The sequence below is a fragment of the Anser anser genome (genome assembly GCF_964211835.1).
Source record: "Anser anser genome assembly, chromosome: 1".
Taxonomy (NCBI): domain Eukaryota; kingdom Metazoa; phylum Chordata; class Aves; order Anseriformes; family Anatidae; genus Anser; species Anser anser.
Genome location: NC_139720.1, coordinates 151,864,733 through 151,881,216, shown reverse-complemented (window position 1 = coordinate 151,881,216; position 16,484 = coordinate 151,864,733). Strand labels below are relative to the sequence as shown.

General features: G+C 37.6%; 1 protein-coding gene across 1 annotated transcript in view; it reads right to left on the bottom strand.

Annotated features, from left to right (window-relative positions):
- EFNB2 (ephrin B2) overlaps positions 1 to 16,484 on the bottom strand; it is a 44,127-nt gene that overhangs the window by 10,260 nt on the left and 17,383 nt on the right. Inside the window, exon 2 of the mRNA XM_083814591.1 lies at positions 11,694 to 11,977. Coding sequence (XP_083670717.1) covers positions 11,694 to 11,977 — 284 coding nt within the window. The remainder of the gene's footprint in view (positions 1 to 11,693; positions 11,978 to 16,484) is intronic.

The window sequence follows — 16,484 nt, the reverse complement described above, 5'->3', positions numbered from 1 at the left end:
ATTCTGTTGCAATTATTACCCATACATTTATGTTTAGGGATTGTGAGAAACATTACCTACTTGCCAAATTAAATGTCACATCCCTCGAACTAACACAACTTTATAACACATGCATTTCTGGACCCTGAATATGAAATGGACTACATGCCTGAAGAGGAAAATTATGAACATCATTCTTGGTTTTTCTCTGAAAACTAAACAGACCTTAAGACACAGACTACAGGAATGAGTGAGTGATCTCAACTAACGGGTGAGGGCAAAATGGGCTTTGTGTGTGTGGACAATCAAAGACACGTTAAGAATTAATTGCTGCTGGTGTGGATCTGTTAAGAAGGAAGGAGAGAACTACAGGTTTCTTTGGGGCAGATCAGTATTGTCCAATAGTAATGATGTTCAACATCTTTTTTTCCTAAATACTCCTTGAAGTCAGTATCAGAAAACAGGCTGCTCAAAAGCAGAGCTAAATGAAATCAAACAACCCTATCCATCTCTACTTTTCCACAGCTGTGCTGTTTCTATGCTTAGAAACAGAATGGAAAAGCCTACACAATGCAGCAGCAAAAATCCACAAAAGCTTTAGATCCAACAGTAGTAAGTTATTCTTAATACAAAGCTGCACTTGATCTAATATGCAGTCAAGGATTAGTAAGCACATGTAAAGCTTTTGATTTTTTTTTTGAATTTTATTAAGTAACAGTACACTATTTTGGCCAGGCATCGTGTGTTTATGCTCTGACTGCTTTCATCTGCTTTTGGTCTTTTTAATGACTTTCTTAGTAAAGCACCAAATAAATAATTCTTCTTTCCCATAAATTATCTAAATTTATGTGACAGGTTTAAGAACACCAGAAATCACACACTGAGAAACCACAAATCACAGATCACAACATGGTGGTTGTTTCTAGACCAGCCAGTGATGAAGAACAAGGCAGCTGAGGTAATAGAGTGTTTAATTAAATGAAATTAAATTCCCCCTCCCCAACCTCTCCCCTCAACTTAGTAGCAATGCCAGATCTGCATGGAGATCTGAAACAACCAAAAAAAATTGCTCAGGCCACTCACCAAAGAGCAGGAAGCTTGGCAAACACTTGGTGTTGGGTGAGCTGCAGAAAGTTTTGAGAGAAGACAAAGATCCAAATTTCAACTACTAATAACTAACCGTTTATACTTGTTTGTAGTTACAAAAATTCAGATTGACACCAAAACTTTCATTATTTTATTTTAGCATGAAACTGTCTTCCAAAATGTAACTGTCAGCAGTCCCAAACCTGGACTGCAAGTGCTAATACTTAAATGCATTAAGGAATAGGTGCGCAGAGTAGTCAACATGTCGTTTCTGTTCCTGTCTGAAGGCTGGAGACTTCCTCCCCAATTTGTGCTTGAACAATATAATCACATCCTACCTTTTCTACTGATCTTATAGAAACAAAGAAAAACAATCATTAAACATGTATAAACAAAACATGCTTTACCAATCATTTTGTATTTTTCTAACATGTTTTGTTTGTTTGTCCTATTTGCAAAGTCAAGGTGGCAGCAGAATTTCTTGAGGAGCCCCTTGAACTGAAAACCATTCAGAAACTCCCGTTGACTCAATCTTATTTCACAATTTATTCAAATTAACATAGAACTTCTCTTAAACTAAAGTTTATAGTGTTTTGAAATACTCTTATAGCCAGCTTTTTTTTTCCATGTATCCATACAAGGGGAAAACTCCTATGTGAATGAAGGAAAGGACAAAAAGAATACTCCGTTCTTTTTCAGTTCTCATCCTTGTCAGTTCTTAAATTATATCCTATGCTATATGTCCCAGGATTTATATCTAAACGGGATCCACAAATTATATTCTGCACAGCAAGTAAGCAGCAATGCCCTCCCCAGTCAAGCTAAAACCAGAACAAATTGAAGTAAAATAAAAAGCAGGCCTCCTCTTGCCTGGAAGAAGGCAAAGGCTCTGCAGTGGAATTTTGTGATTCACTTTTTAACCACTACTCTGAAATGTGTACTCTTGTCCAAATGTGAATTGTGTGACTTGTGGTACTTAAAAAGAGACTCATGGTAATAGGGGTCTTTATAAAATTCCCTATAAAATTCTCTACTTGTATTCATATTTCAAAAGAGGGACAGTTTTTTCTACTGTTTAATTTCTGGGGGAGTGCGATGTGGAGGACACAACCAAGACAGAGCCAATCAGTTCTGTACTGTAGAATGCCTTGATATATACTTTGCAAATATCAACTTTTTAATTCCAGGGACACCTCTGGAAATCCATAGATTCTCCTTCCTGTGTCTCACATCACCTGGCCGAAGAAGGATCACCGAAGTATTAAACACAAAATAGGGAGAGAGTACTTGTAGAGTTTTCTCCCTTTTGTATATTCAGAATGATTCTATTAATTCCAAGGAGACGTGACATCATACAACAAGAGTAAAGGTGGTAAAATATATGCCCTTTATTTTATTTTTTAAACAAAAGACTTTCAATTAAGGGAAAGAGACACAGTGAGCAACATGGAGCTGGGATGTACCAAACAGGCTGTGAGCTCCAACTGGTTTCTTCTGCCTATCATTTTAAAAACAGCACCACTTTATCTCTTGGTTAAGGAATACCACAGCTTAAGTGTACTAAACAGTACACTATTTGCTGCATTATTATCCAATACATAAGGTCATAATATCCACCCACCATGGCAAAATCCTACTTGCATCACTGTTACTGTTAGAAGGATTTAGAGATGATAAAAAAAAGCATCTCAATGTTGTACCACTATGAATGACAATTTATGTCTTTCATTACAGTTAAGCTTTTCTAAAAGTATTTCAGTTCTGTATTTCACGTACTCTGAGAAATGTTTTCAGATAATGATCTACTGCACACATGGTTGCTTCTAGTTTACATAAACAAATTATATATTTGTGAGTGCTGAAGTAACTGTGGCAGATGTAAGCCCACTAATTATGATGTATTCAGTGTATATCAGAATGTATGCATGTAAAACAGATTACTAGCTAGTTAATTTCACCAGCCATAAGCAATAAGATATTTTACGTAGTTTAGCCTTTCTCCTGGCACACTACAGGCAAAAGCCTCTCATGGATGAGAAGAAATACCTCCCTCCTACAACAGTGAGCTTTGCTTAACAGTCCAGCTGAACAGAACTAATACAATTAGTTAGCATTCAAGTTACACTGATTGTTGCTAATGACAAGTGGCCTTGCTGGAAACAAAAGCAGAAGCTTTAACATTAAATGAATGAGGACCTGTATCACAAGAACTCAACATCACTTTTCAAAGATATTCATCTGCCTTGAAAATCTCTCTGGTTTCTGTCTGTAGCACTTGGAAAAGAAAGGGTTATAGTGAAAGTTCATATTAAATAAATAACAAACCTCTTGCTCATTCTACTGTTACTAATTGCATGCAATGATATTAATGACCCAGTAATTGCTATACGAGTAGCACTGAAGTGGAAAACATCATTCTGAGGCAGAGTTCATCTCTAGGTGGTAGGACTTCACTACTGACTGAGTTAATGCCGAGTGACAGTTCAGAATATAACACTATAGATGAGAAAATGTGCCAGTCTGTTGGTTATAACAGTTTAGATGGACATGACATTATTTGCTTTGACCACAGAGAGTCCAGGAGTAACCCCAATAAAGTGCCACAGTCAGAGTTTGCCCTATAGATGAACCTCATTCCTTTCAGGGGAGATGCTCTGTACTATAACAATCTAGAGCAATTTTCCACATGTTTGCCTCAATAAAAGAATACCTTCATCTCCTGCTTTTACATCAAGCACAACGAAAGTGTGCTTTATTGCAAAACACAAAAAGCTATTTACATCATTTAACTATCCTTCAGCAACACAGAGTTTGGCACCTTAGTTCTAAGATCAATTATGATGCTATTGGATGACTATGCACTTGGCAAAGATGATCAGAAGTTAAGCACCGTTTTGATTGCTGCATGCTTATGTTTGTGTTTAGAACTTTAAAATACCCACAGAGTAAAAACTTAATGAGGAAACATTGCTAAAAGAAAGCAATCTGAATTTCCAAGGTGCTACAGGACCTTTAGTCCTACTACTTGACGTAAGAAATTAAGGGATTCGACTTCTTTGGAAGTTATCACATAAGCATATCTTGGTTCATCTGAAGAAACTCAAATGGGATGGGTATGTTAATCCTCCAGCATTTAGAATTTTGAAAAGTCGTAACTAGACAGGAGAATGGATACTTTTACTTCTAATAATAGTGTTCATACAGATTTTAATATTTGAGAAGTATTGTAATAGGATAACATTATAAAGCAGGGGTGTTTGTTTGACAACACAAATTATTTAATAATACCTTGATTCTGCTACAAAACCTGCTATGGCAGACTCTGGAAGGCAGGTGGAATCACAGAGTTGCAGCACAGGCTGAGGCAACTGCCTGGAAAGCATCTTTGCAGAAAAGGCTGTGGGGGTCCTGGTGGACCCCAAGTTGACCACAAGCCAGCAATGGGCCCTTGCAGCAAAGAAGGCCAACAGGCCCCTTGGGCTTCATTAGGCAGAGTGCTGTCAGCAGGTTGAGGGAGGTGATCCCTCTCCACTACTCAGCACTGGCGAGACACATCTGGAGTGCTGTGTACAGGTCTGGGCTCCCCACTGTGAAAGAGATAAGACATATCAGAGCAAACCCAGCCAGTGCCCATGAAGACGACGAAGTCTCCATCCTTGGAGATACTCAAAACCCAGCTGGACATGGTCCTGGACGGTTAACACGCTGTAGCTGATCCTGTTTGAGCGTGGGACTAGGCCAGCTCCAGAGGTGCCATCCAAATAGCTGAGTAACCATTCTGTGACTCTGAACAGCTACACTATTGTGGTCTAATGCATTTATGTGCTAATGTGTGATACTCTAAGAACAACTCCTTCTCAGCTTCCCTGGCAGGGTTTGGATTCAGAGCTGTTTCTCTCACAGAAGCTCTCTGAGCATATGAGGAAAAGTATGCTGTTGCAGTTTAGTTATTTTTGCTGTCTTCATCTACGGAACAGAAAATCAACAAATCATGCTAACAAAGACCTGAACATACTTTTTAAAACCAGCCTTATCAGCTTAGTAGGAACTCTTCTCTGAGAACTACTAAGACTACCTTAAGCCTAATCCTGCTTTTACTCACAAATATATTTCTGTGATTTCCTTGGAACTGCAAAAAAGCAACTGGAATATTGCCATTAGGGCTTAGTCTTACAGTTAAATTTATCAGGAATAAATTGTGAAATATTCTTCCTCCAAAGTTTCCAGGATTGACTAAAATCAGGAAATAAAGTATAAACTGACATTTAACCCTGTTTTCCAGACATTTCAATCCTGTGCTTTAGCTAACTAATGCAGTTCTTAGACAAAAGTACATTTCCCACCAATTCAACTATGTAAAGACTTTAATGAGAAAAACAATTTCAAATATTCAAAAACAGTTTCATTAAAGCCTTTATAAATGCTTACACAGTTCTTGGTCTTTTATTTCAGGAATTAAAATACTATAGTATATATATAACATATATAAGCAACTGCATAAAGTAAAGACCAGTCATCACACTTTGACAGATATATGCTCATCATCAAACTTATGTACAAAATGAAAGTTAGATGTGTTTCAATATGCTGGTGTCTTTCTAAGTTTCAGTTCAGACTATTTTCCTTATATAGTATAATGCATCTCCCCAGTATACGCCTCCTCTATTTAAAGTTATTCATAACCCATGTGTAAAGCATAAAAAGTATTTGCTCAACCCAGCCCTCTTCTGCACGTAGTCCTATTAAAAATGTGTATGTGTATGTGTAAATGCAGGAATATATACAACCTGCAGAAGATCAGGACTTAAGCTGTTTTTTGCAAAGTACTTGATATGTGTAATACATGTATATATAAGAATACTTCTAAGTGAGAATACTGTATTCTCCCTTGTGAATGTACTGTATTTTCAGTATGTATAGATTAAGAACTAATAAAAATAATAAAATGAGAGAAGTGACTAAAAACATTAAACAGTTTCCTATGAAATTTTAAATCCTGTTTAATTCCTGAGCATTTCCTGAATAATTCTTTCTTCTAAGTGAATAATTACACTTCATTTTCATCTGATTCCATATCTATTTGGAATACATGGCGAGTGTGAGGGAGGGTAAATGTGTTTTTTTCACAAGATGCCATCAATTAACAACCTGAGCATTCCTATCTTTCACTTCCTTCCCTTAGGAATTGAGAAATAATAACAGATTTCCTGCTGAACTATCTCTGTCTACTTTAAAGGAGATAAACGGTTGGTATTGCCTAGGTAATGGCACTGAATATGAACAAAGTCCATCAATCTAAAGTAGCCTTATTCTCTTACAAGACCTGTGTGGTCTGGGACAAAACCCCAAAGGACGATGACTCCATTAATCCTGTAGGTCTTGGACTGTTAGAAATCTGAAGCTGCACAGACACTGATTTTTTTTTCTCCAATAATATTATTTGTATGAGCAGTATTTATATTTAATTCAACAAGAGCTAAGTGGTATTGCTGATATATCCCTTAAAAGACTCTCAGCAATGTCAAAGATTGACCTCTGGGTATCATTTTACACTAAGAAGAAATCGTTTATCTAATTTTCTGAAGGAGGAGGAGGAGAAAGGAAAGAAAAAAATAGGATCTTTGTGCAAGAGGAATCAGGGTAGCTATTATCACATAGGCTTTCATTAACACCACCAAAAAATAAATAATACTAGATTGCTGAGCTGTGCAGTCTTTATTAAAAAGCATCAATAATATCTATGTTGCAAAGAAATGTCACTGAATTTTTGATACAGTTTTCTCCTGGTTTTGGCTAGTTGGGAATTAACCTCAAGACAAAGAAAAATCTAGTTTTCTTTTGGGTGCTCTTGCTAGGCGTTTGCAGGGGACCGCAGACTGAATCCTGTGTCAAAGATGTGTCAGAATGTCCAGCCAGGCAGATTAGCTAGTGTTTGGTCAGAATACTAAAATAGCATTTTAATGTAAATCTATTTGGCCATGCAAAGAAATTTATTCTTCCCAATCGGGCCGTATTTCAGGGCACAATCTATATTGTCCTTTAATGTGTTCTTCCTCAGACAGTTATTGCCCTTTAATTGTAGCAGGATGACAAAGTGAAAACATAAAAGCCTTGGGATTTTTTTTAAACCCAGCTAATGCTAAAGTTTCAGAACAACTGTTTCCATTTTAAAAGCCACCAGACTATTACAAGCATTTATCCAAAATGCAGCACTGCTAGCCAGTATAACCCTTTAAATCAGACAGGGATTAAATACATACATTTTTTAATTTAAGCCAGAAGCCAATTATGTATGTGGGTCACTTGAAAAAAGTTGACAAAAAACATTTAAGGAAAGCTGCATATTGCATTTTGCCAATGTCAAAGCCAATGAGCATCATTAGCTGAGCAAGCTTGGCTAATGAGGTCACAGGCAGAGAAAGCACTTTAGAGGAACCTTTTCCAGGACCACTCTGCAGCCCCTCCCCAAGTCCAAAGTATTTTTCACTTACAAAAAAAAAAAAAAAAAACAAACACCCACAAAGCAAAACAAAAACGATAAAAATATTATCTACACATTTCAAGCAGGTAAAATTTCATCATAGGTGACGTATTGTTTTACACTGATGATGTCGCTGTATAAGCCTCTTTTTTTTTTTTTATGCAAAAGAAGAGATGAGGCGAGCAGAGTATGGGTTTGCTTGGCCAAACTATCTCGGGGTGTGATGGTGGTTTGAAAACTAGCAGCACTGCTCCCTTCCCTCTGGCAAGGTAGCTTCCTACAGGCTTCCCTTAGGCGCTCCTTCACTGCAAACTCAATGTACTCCAGCACTCTCTATGCCCTGTGACTAAAGGCCAAGTTTGTTGGGAAGGGTTCAGGACAACTCCCATTCACCAGAAGTAAACATTTTTAGCATAGTATATATGCCTGTACTATACTACCACGTCTCCCTCCCATACAAGAAATGCTGCATCTGAGAGGGATACTGAAGCAATTACATGATAACCCAAGCACTTGCAGATCTCTCTCTTACAGTCAAGGAGATTCCCATTCATTCTAAGCCATCCACAACACCAGAAAATTATACTTCATTCCCAAAGCACCCAAAGACATAAAAGGACTTTTTGATGCAAACATTAGAGTTGCAAATTTACACACCCTTCTTCTGCTTAACTTTGCCCTTCACACAGGTATTTATGTTGTTGGGCATGATGTATCTTCATGCATTTGATTAAGGATTTCCTTAGAGACTTATGATATGTTAGCTAAATGGTTGCATATTTTAGGATAATCTAACCTTAATATGTCTGTGATCTCAAGTACATTTGACCTTCCCGAGTTCTGCTGAAAAGAAATCAGGTAGCTATAAGGAAATGAATCTATTAGTTTCCAAGGAACCAAAAATTGATGACGGCAAAGAACAGAAAAGCAAGGACATTCTGTTACATCATTTATTCACTTTCATGATACCATTGAGTATCATCTTTCCAAGTACTGCCCTTCACAGAATTGAATCCTGATACTTGTACATTGAGGAATATCTTGCACTGCTGTTGTTCCAAAAAATGGATTAGATTTAGATTATTGTTGGATTAAAGTACCATTAAATATGAAAGGGGGTATCAGAAATTCATCAACATTTCTACTTTAAAAAAAAAAAAGTGAATTAAGGAATGGGAAAAGTTTCATTTTTATGTGCATAGAGCCAGGGAAGAAGTGAGTAGAAAAGATCTCCTGCTGTATCTACCATGAATACATCTAAATGATATAAAAATTATGGCTTGAAGAATTCATGTACAATCACATTTCCTAAAGGTACACAGGTTTCAGGAAGCTTCTTCATCCTGTGTTATAACTCCTCTGCTTTGTTACTCTAAGGCTCCTAAAATGACTAACCCCCTAATCTGAATAAAGATTTTACTGTTTAATAAAGCTCCACAAACCACATATTATTACCTTAGAAAAACATATGTTTTCAAATAATGGCAAGATGATAAGGGTACATGATGATGCAGAAAACATGCTAAGGTCTGACAGCAACCTGTCTGAATAAGCAGCATGAGCTTCGTCTGTAGATCCAGCCACAGACAGCACTGCGAAAACGCTGGGCTCAGTGAACTCTTGTCTTGGGTTGTTTGATGCCCCTTACTCAAGGGAATATATCTCAAATTTAAAATACCTCAAATTTAAAAGCTGGCATATAAAGTGCACTGGTACATTCACTTCAAAGCACACATCCCCCCACCCCCCGACTCAAAAACCACCACCACCACCACCAAAAAAACCACACATATTTCCCAAGCACACAGAAAGGAAAGAAAGAAAAGAGGAGCAATGTTTGCGCGTCTGAGACAGTGGGAAACAGACCCAGTATACTCCTCATTCGGGCCTGAGCACACCTGTTAAATTACAGGCCTAGGAACATGGATTTAAGCAAATGATTTATGGTCCAATTTGCGTACATGATTAAGATGTATTGTATTACTTTCAAAAATGACAGTAAACATCCTGACTACCAGAACCTGTGTCTGACAAGGCTGCATGACATCTTACGCTTTTGAACACAAACTGTTAAAATGCTATCTAGCTCCAGTGTCTCTGTAAAATGGTGTCCTAGCTGAGCCTTGGCCTAGTTTCCTGCCCCTCTTGGTGTTTCTGAGGCCAGCATCACTGACTGCATTGTCTTCTCCATGAATGAATGGGTTTTTTTGTCCAGCCTATTAAAATGTATAGGTACCCTGCTGCAGCTGGGTTAATACGCTAGCGATACAGTGATAAATCAGCCATTTGCTTATGCAAGAACGAGCAGAGAAAGTAATATCCGTGCACTCCAGTATTACTGCCAGGCCAGTGTCATTTTTGAGGCATTAGGCTGAAGGCTGAGCAAGTTCTATCAACCAAACTACCCTGTAATCTTCCAGGAAATGCGACATCTATTATGTCTTATTGCTGTAATGAAATAATTATACAAAACTAATGAAAATGAGCCAGACTTAAAAATTCTCCAGGTAAATCCATGACGCGGATATGACAGAACTGACAATGTATCAGTAAGCTCCATTTGTGCCCATATTTTTCAAGTAATAGTAGTAACAATGCCATTTGCTCCATTATAGCTGCTCTGCTGTGGATTTTTTTTTTTTTTTTAAGCAGCACTAAATAATGAATGTATGTCATCATTAAAGCCAACTATTTGAGCATGGTTGTTTTTATGTTCCACATCCTCCTTGTTGTTACAGACAACTATCTCTCAGCATCTGATCTTGCAGCTTTCACCCCAGTAAATCTCACTGTATTTCAGTGGGAACTCTGACAAAGTTAAATGTTGTGTAAGTGGGATCAAGTTTTTATATACTCACTGACTGAACTGAGAAAGTACTTGTAGTAAGTGATGTTTTTGTCAAACCTTAAAAACAATAAATGGCGTTTTATATCTCCTCAGACTTATTTAGTAAGATATGTCATTTCTATATATATTTATTACTGCTAATTCTTACTTAATTTCTGTGATATACAATCTGCTTTATGCATAATGATACAGTGTGTACTGTTATGGTTATAACTGGGAAGTGATCATTAATTCATATTAAATGTAATTTCTGTTCCCATTTTAAAAGTACTTGCTTAGAGAACATGTAAAATTAGCAATATTTTAAACTAAGAAATTAATAAATATTTACTGTGGCAGACATTACATAAAGTAGTTATCAGCCTCTCTGTACAATGTAATTTCAAGGAGATGGGAGAAATAAGACACATCAGTATGTAAGTTCATTGTAACTGCAGATAAACCAATGCATAGACTTTGTCTAGCTCCTACTAACTGGTGATCATTGCTCAAGACTTCAGAAATCCCCATGGGGCTAAATGAGATCTGCAGGCCACAGTATTAAAATGACAAAACCTAAACTAATGCAAATAGTTGTTGCACTGCCGAAATCTCAGCTTATGCTAACCCCTGATGTACATCATTAACTTTACAAGTCATAAGTAATTTGAATCACGAAACTCAGGTTACCTCCAGATTAGCTTTCAGGTATAAATTCCTGATCAGCCTGAAACTCAGAGTTTAAAAATTGTTGGACACAGGCCTGTGTCACACACATTCATCCAACAAGTCAAGACCATGAAAAAGGACGAAACTCAAGATCATGCTGCATCTGGATTTTGCCCAAGAATGTGTTTCCTGAAAGAACCCCTGGATCACTTGGAACAACAGCCAACCACCTCTCACAGGTTACCTCAGCTGCACCACTCTACCCCTACTCCTGGCATTAAGGGCACCCACGGGCAAGGCCAACAGCATGGTGCATTAGCAGAGCTGCAAGCAGGAAACACGCCATGCTTTAGCTGTGCACAACCTTTCAATATGAATATAGAACATAAAATCGTGCACAAAAGGAGAAGCTCTGTGAAGGCACAGAAGTACAATGTAATTTGGTGTACATGAATCGAGAAAAAAAGATACAAAGGCCCTACAGAAATCAGCAATAATGTCAAAAATGTGCTGTCGAGAAAATATTGTTGGAGGAAAAAAAAATACAAACCCATTCAGAGTCTTCTTGGTTTGCTTATCATGTATGACACAAAATACAAAGAAACAAACAACTATATTTAAAAGAATGAACAACTGTTATTTTGAACTTACATATGACGTAATAATCTTTGTTCTTCTGAAATTCCAGGCCCCAGAGATTAGGGCTGAACTCTTGAAACTTGATGGTAAACTTAACATCTTGATCTGGCTTGGCACAGTTGAGTAGAGGTGTATTGTCCTTTCTAATAGCACAGCTATCTGCTTGGTCTTTATCAACCATGTAGACCTTATAATATTCATACTGGCCAACAGTTTTAGAGTCCACCTTTGGGCATATAATATCCAGTTTGTCTCCTATCTGTGGATATAGTACCAATCCTTGTCCAGGAAGGAATCTAAAAAGAAAGAAAGAAAAGAAAAAAAAAAAGAAAAGGGTAAATGTGAAACACTTGATAAAATCTCATTCAGAAAAGTAGCAATTGCAATGGACAGAAAGGAAAAAACACACAGTTTCCAAAACCAAAATGACAGAGTGAACAAACCAGATCTTAATAGTTTAGGCCTGACTCAATTTAATATCAACAAGATGTTTATTTAGATCTTGGAAATTACAGATGGATTGAGTTTTATAGTCTTTATCCCAGTTTTGGGAACTCTGGAACGTTTTATGTCTCTGGCAGGAACTGTGGTTTCTTCCACATTTGGCCATTCACAGGAGCCAGTGCAATGTATGAGGGGCTACAATCCTGTTTTTACATGTTGGTAACATTTCTACTATTCTTGCACATATTTTGCTAATTTTGGACATGGGAGAATGACAAGAATGATTGTTCATTTGGAACAGCCATGTGGGAAAGGAAACAACTTAGACTTTCAGACTTAACAACATATTGCGATGTTGATTAATGTTACTAGTATAACACAAAGGAACATCAGTCACTCGTCGGGATGATGCTTACAGACCTAGGATGGACTGGAGATCTACTCAAACCAAGGACTGCACATGCTTCTTATAAAACACTTCCAAGACACGATGATTACCACACCACAGTGATTTCTTTGTAAACTCCAATATTACATCGTTATTTTATCTTTTTTTTTTTTCCCTGGTGCTACAAATGAAACACAGGTGTGCTTTTGTCTTTGTATAGATGGAGACTTCTTAGACTGACAGTGAGCTTTAGTGTTTGGGGTCAGACTTGATCTTATTGTATCATTCCCGTTGGTATTAATTACCAGTCAAACATCAGCACTTCTTCATGAAAGGAAAATATAAATAATTACTTAGAGCATTGATTTATCCACAAAATTAGGAGCCTTATTCTTACAAGGACAAAAGCTACAGCAGGTTTGTTTGTTTCCATTCTCCTTAAAATATATTTGTTTCATTTAAGGCTAAGAGTGCAGTTTTAGAACTACAGCCAGCGATACAATGTCATCTAATGCACAGACCTAAAAGCCTGACTTTCTTTCCTCTTTCTCCTGCCTGCCAGCCTTTTCGAAAGAGCTTCTTTAATGGAGAATCAGCCTGAAAAACTGACTGAAACAATTGCTGCCTAATGAACACCCTTCTGCAAGCGCTAGTGCTAAACAGCACATGTAGTAAATCTAGCTTATTCACAGGCAGCCTTCCTGGAAGCTTATTAGAATATTAAGGCCCAGGAACAAAGCTGTAGGCGTAGATTACCCCCAGCCTTCTCCTTTGCTAAAGGAGCCCACCAGCCAGGAGCAGAACTGGATGAGAACTTAAAGAATGGGGGAAAAAAAGGAGGATGTGATGCCCCAAATTTTGAATCCATCATTTGCAACTGCTCCCGCACAATGCAAGTTTATGATCTGTGCTAATTGAGTGGGATTATTTTCACTCACAAAGCCTGTGTAAGAATTGTATTTGTTGTGAAGCAGCACGTAGCAGGACAAAGACATGTAATTACAGATTTAGGGAAAAAGAACAATGAAATGTTGTGGCAAGAAAAGCGACTGTTGATGCATAAATCACTGCGCTCCTTTATGTCACGCAGTGTAATTTCTAGACTATAGAAACTAGGCTTGGCCACGGCTGTGCAAATAGAGGTGCACTGGAGACGGGGCGAAGCTGCGCCTCCTCCTCCAGTTTTCAGACATGCCATAGGAATGCAGTGACTACCGCGTCCATAAAGCCAGAACGGTAATCCAAGTGCAAAGGTGGAAATACATCCTCCTTGGAGCTGCCAGCCTCGTGAGAAGCTACCTAGGGAGTGGCCAGCCCTGCAAGGGCGCATAGGAAATGAGGAAAGACATACCGCAGCCGGCATATGTTTCCAAGAGAACAGCACAGATCCTGACTCAGCCCCTCCTCTGGGAACAATTCTGACCAGGCAAACGCAAAGGCAAAGTGACAGCGTCTCTGGGCTAACCCAGGTCACTTGCAACTAACTGTATCGTCTTGTCTGGCCAGAGCCCCAGCTTGCATTGCTCCTGTGCAGCAGTGCTGTACCAGGAGATGAACGGTACGGTACTCGTGTCCCTCAACCTGCATGCCAGGACAAAGGCTGTGATCCTGCTGCTGCAGCTCTTCTTCACATCATGGGAATGTGTAAGATGACACAGGACGTTCCTCAGGAAAGGATCCTTGTTTTCAAATTTAGATCATTTAGATCAACTTAGATGTGCATGCTTAATAAATACAAAATTTATAATGTTAGAAACATGCACCTGTTATTATCAATCATACAACCCAAAAGCCGCCCTGAAAAACTGAAAACACTGAATCTAACTTTGGATTTCATGCATATACGTGTGTAATTAAGTAGGAGGGGTATATGTTCTCCATGCAAATTCTGAGTACAAACAAGAAAGGTTCAGGGACAGCCGGCAACTGATTCTCGAAAACAGAGACCAGACAGAAAGCGTATTTGTGTGCCTTGGTTACGCAGCTAGGAATTGCCCCATAAAAAGCAAAGGACAGAACCACCCCCAACAGACAGCTAAAGCACATTTTACAAGAGCTTTAACCCAGGCACTCGTTAGGCTTTATGGCAGGGGAATACTCTTGCTCTGTGTCTGCAGTCTGTACAGTTTGAGCATTAAACTCGGTAAATCTGCTTCCACTTCAGTTTCTGAACTTTTAGGATCTAATGCTGATGGGATTAGTAAAGAAAAAAGGATGAAAGGATTAATCTGAGAACTGGATTGTATTGATTTCTTTTTTCCGTGACCTTTGCAAGAAAGATATTTTCGCAGTTTACTTTCCTTATTTTCTTACAACTATAAAGCATAAATATGGATGGAGAGAATACAAAAGTTTCAGTTCCACTCATGCATTTCAGTTCAACCACAATAACTTAGTGACCCATAACTAGGCAGGATCTTTATCCTCCCGTTTGTGTAATATTTCTGCTACTGCATTTTCATAAAGACTTTAAATAAATCACTTGCTGGGTAATAAGTACTTTCTGAAACTATTTAATGTCAAGGAAGGGAATTAAGACTATTGTTTTATGACCTTATTTTTGCAAACTTTAGATCTAAAAAAAAACCAAAAACCACTTGGTAGAGGCTAACAAAAATTTCAGCATGACTGAATGTATCTTGAATCTTTATTCCTGCAAGTGCTTATGTAGTTTTAAGCATTTTGGGATAGCAACAAAACTTATGAAATGTTTGTAAGATTGCATCTATAAAGTTAATAACCTGGTTTTAAGTCTGAAGGGAATGTGCCTTTAATTAATTGAAAACCTTTTTTTTTTTTCCCCCAAACAGAGATACAATAAGGATAGATCAAGAGATTTCAGAGTCCTGTGCATGGCACTGAGGGAGGCTGTGTTACATCAATAGTTGTTTAGGATACTAACCCGGCTCTTTGAGCAGTCGGGGCAGTGACAGCACTGGAGCCATTGCTTCATAGAAAAAAGCTGACTTCCTAATTTTATGCTTTTCCGATATAAATGTTCTTTACTGGGAAACTTACATAACAATATAGGTCCCTGTACCCAAACAGAAATGTAGGAGAAAAGCTTAGCCAGTTTCCTGACACATTTCTTCTAGAACTCCAATAAAATGCGACAAGGGCATTTGAAGAATTTTACCCATAATTAATAATCATAGTGTTTTCTGTGAGAAAGCACGGAAAGGTACATTAAGTATAGTAAAAGCTGTACAATGAAATGAAACCACTTTAGGATACAGAGGGCATTTCTGCTGGCAGCCCCAAATTGGTGTGTTGTGGGTGACATTTGACATCTGTGCAAAGCCCATGGATGTGAATCCCTCCCACACGTCTAACTAGCCATGCAGCTTAGAGCAAGTAACACCAACATGCAGAGTTCCCGAAGTTTTGTTTTTTTTTTTTTTAAACCAGTTTTAAATTAGATCAAAAATTCACTTCACAGGAATAGAAAAAAAAAGTCTCTTCCCCACTCATATCAATGTTACAGCAATTTTCAGTACTACACTTATTTTGAGGTCCCACAGTTCCTGGTTTTAATGAACACTAACTTGTCAAAGTCCTAGAGAATTTAAATTTGATTTTGCAATTAATACCTATCTATCTATCTAGATACAATTTCAAAGTACTTTCTTAAGAATATAACTTTTGTTTTACAGAAACTTAGCACATTCACACATACTAAATTATAAAGGAGTTCTCCTAAATGATAACCAGTCAAACTTATCTAATTGCATAATAGTAAATTCACAAAAAAAATCAAAACTTTATCTACCAGCATATTTTTTCATTAAGAGTATTCTACTATTCCTAATATTCTACTATTCTACACAGCCATTTCTGAAACTGTAAAAATATCAACAGAAAAAATCTTAGGGAAATAAATTCTTAAAAAGATTTTATTAATCAACACTGATGTAAAAAACGTGTTGTCACACTTACAAACTTGTAAAACTCACTCACTCTATATATGCACT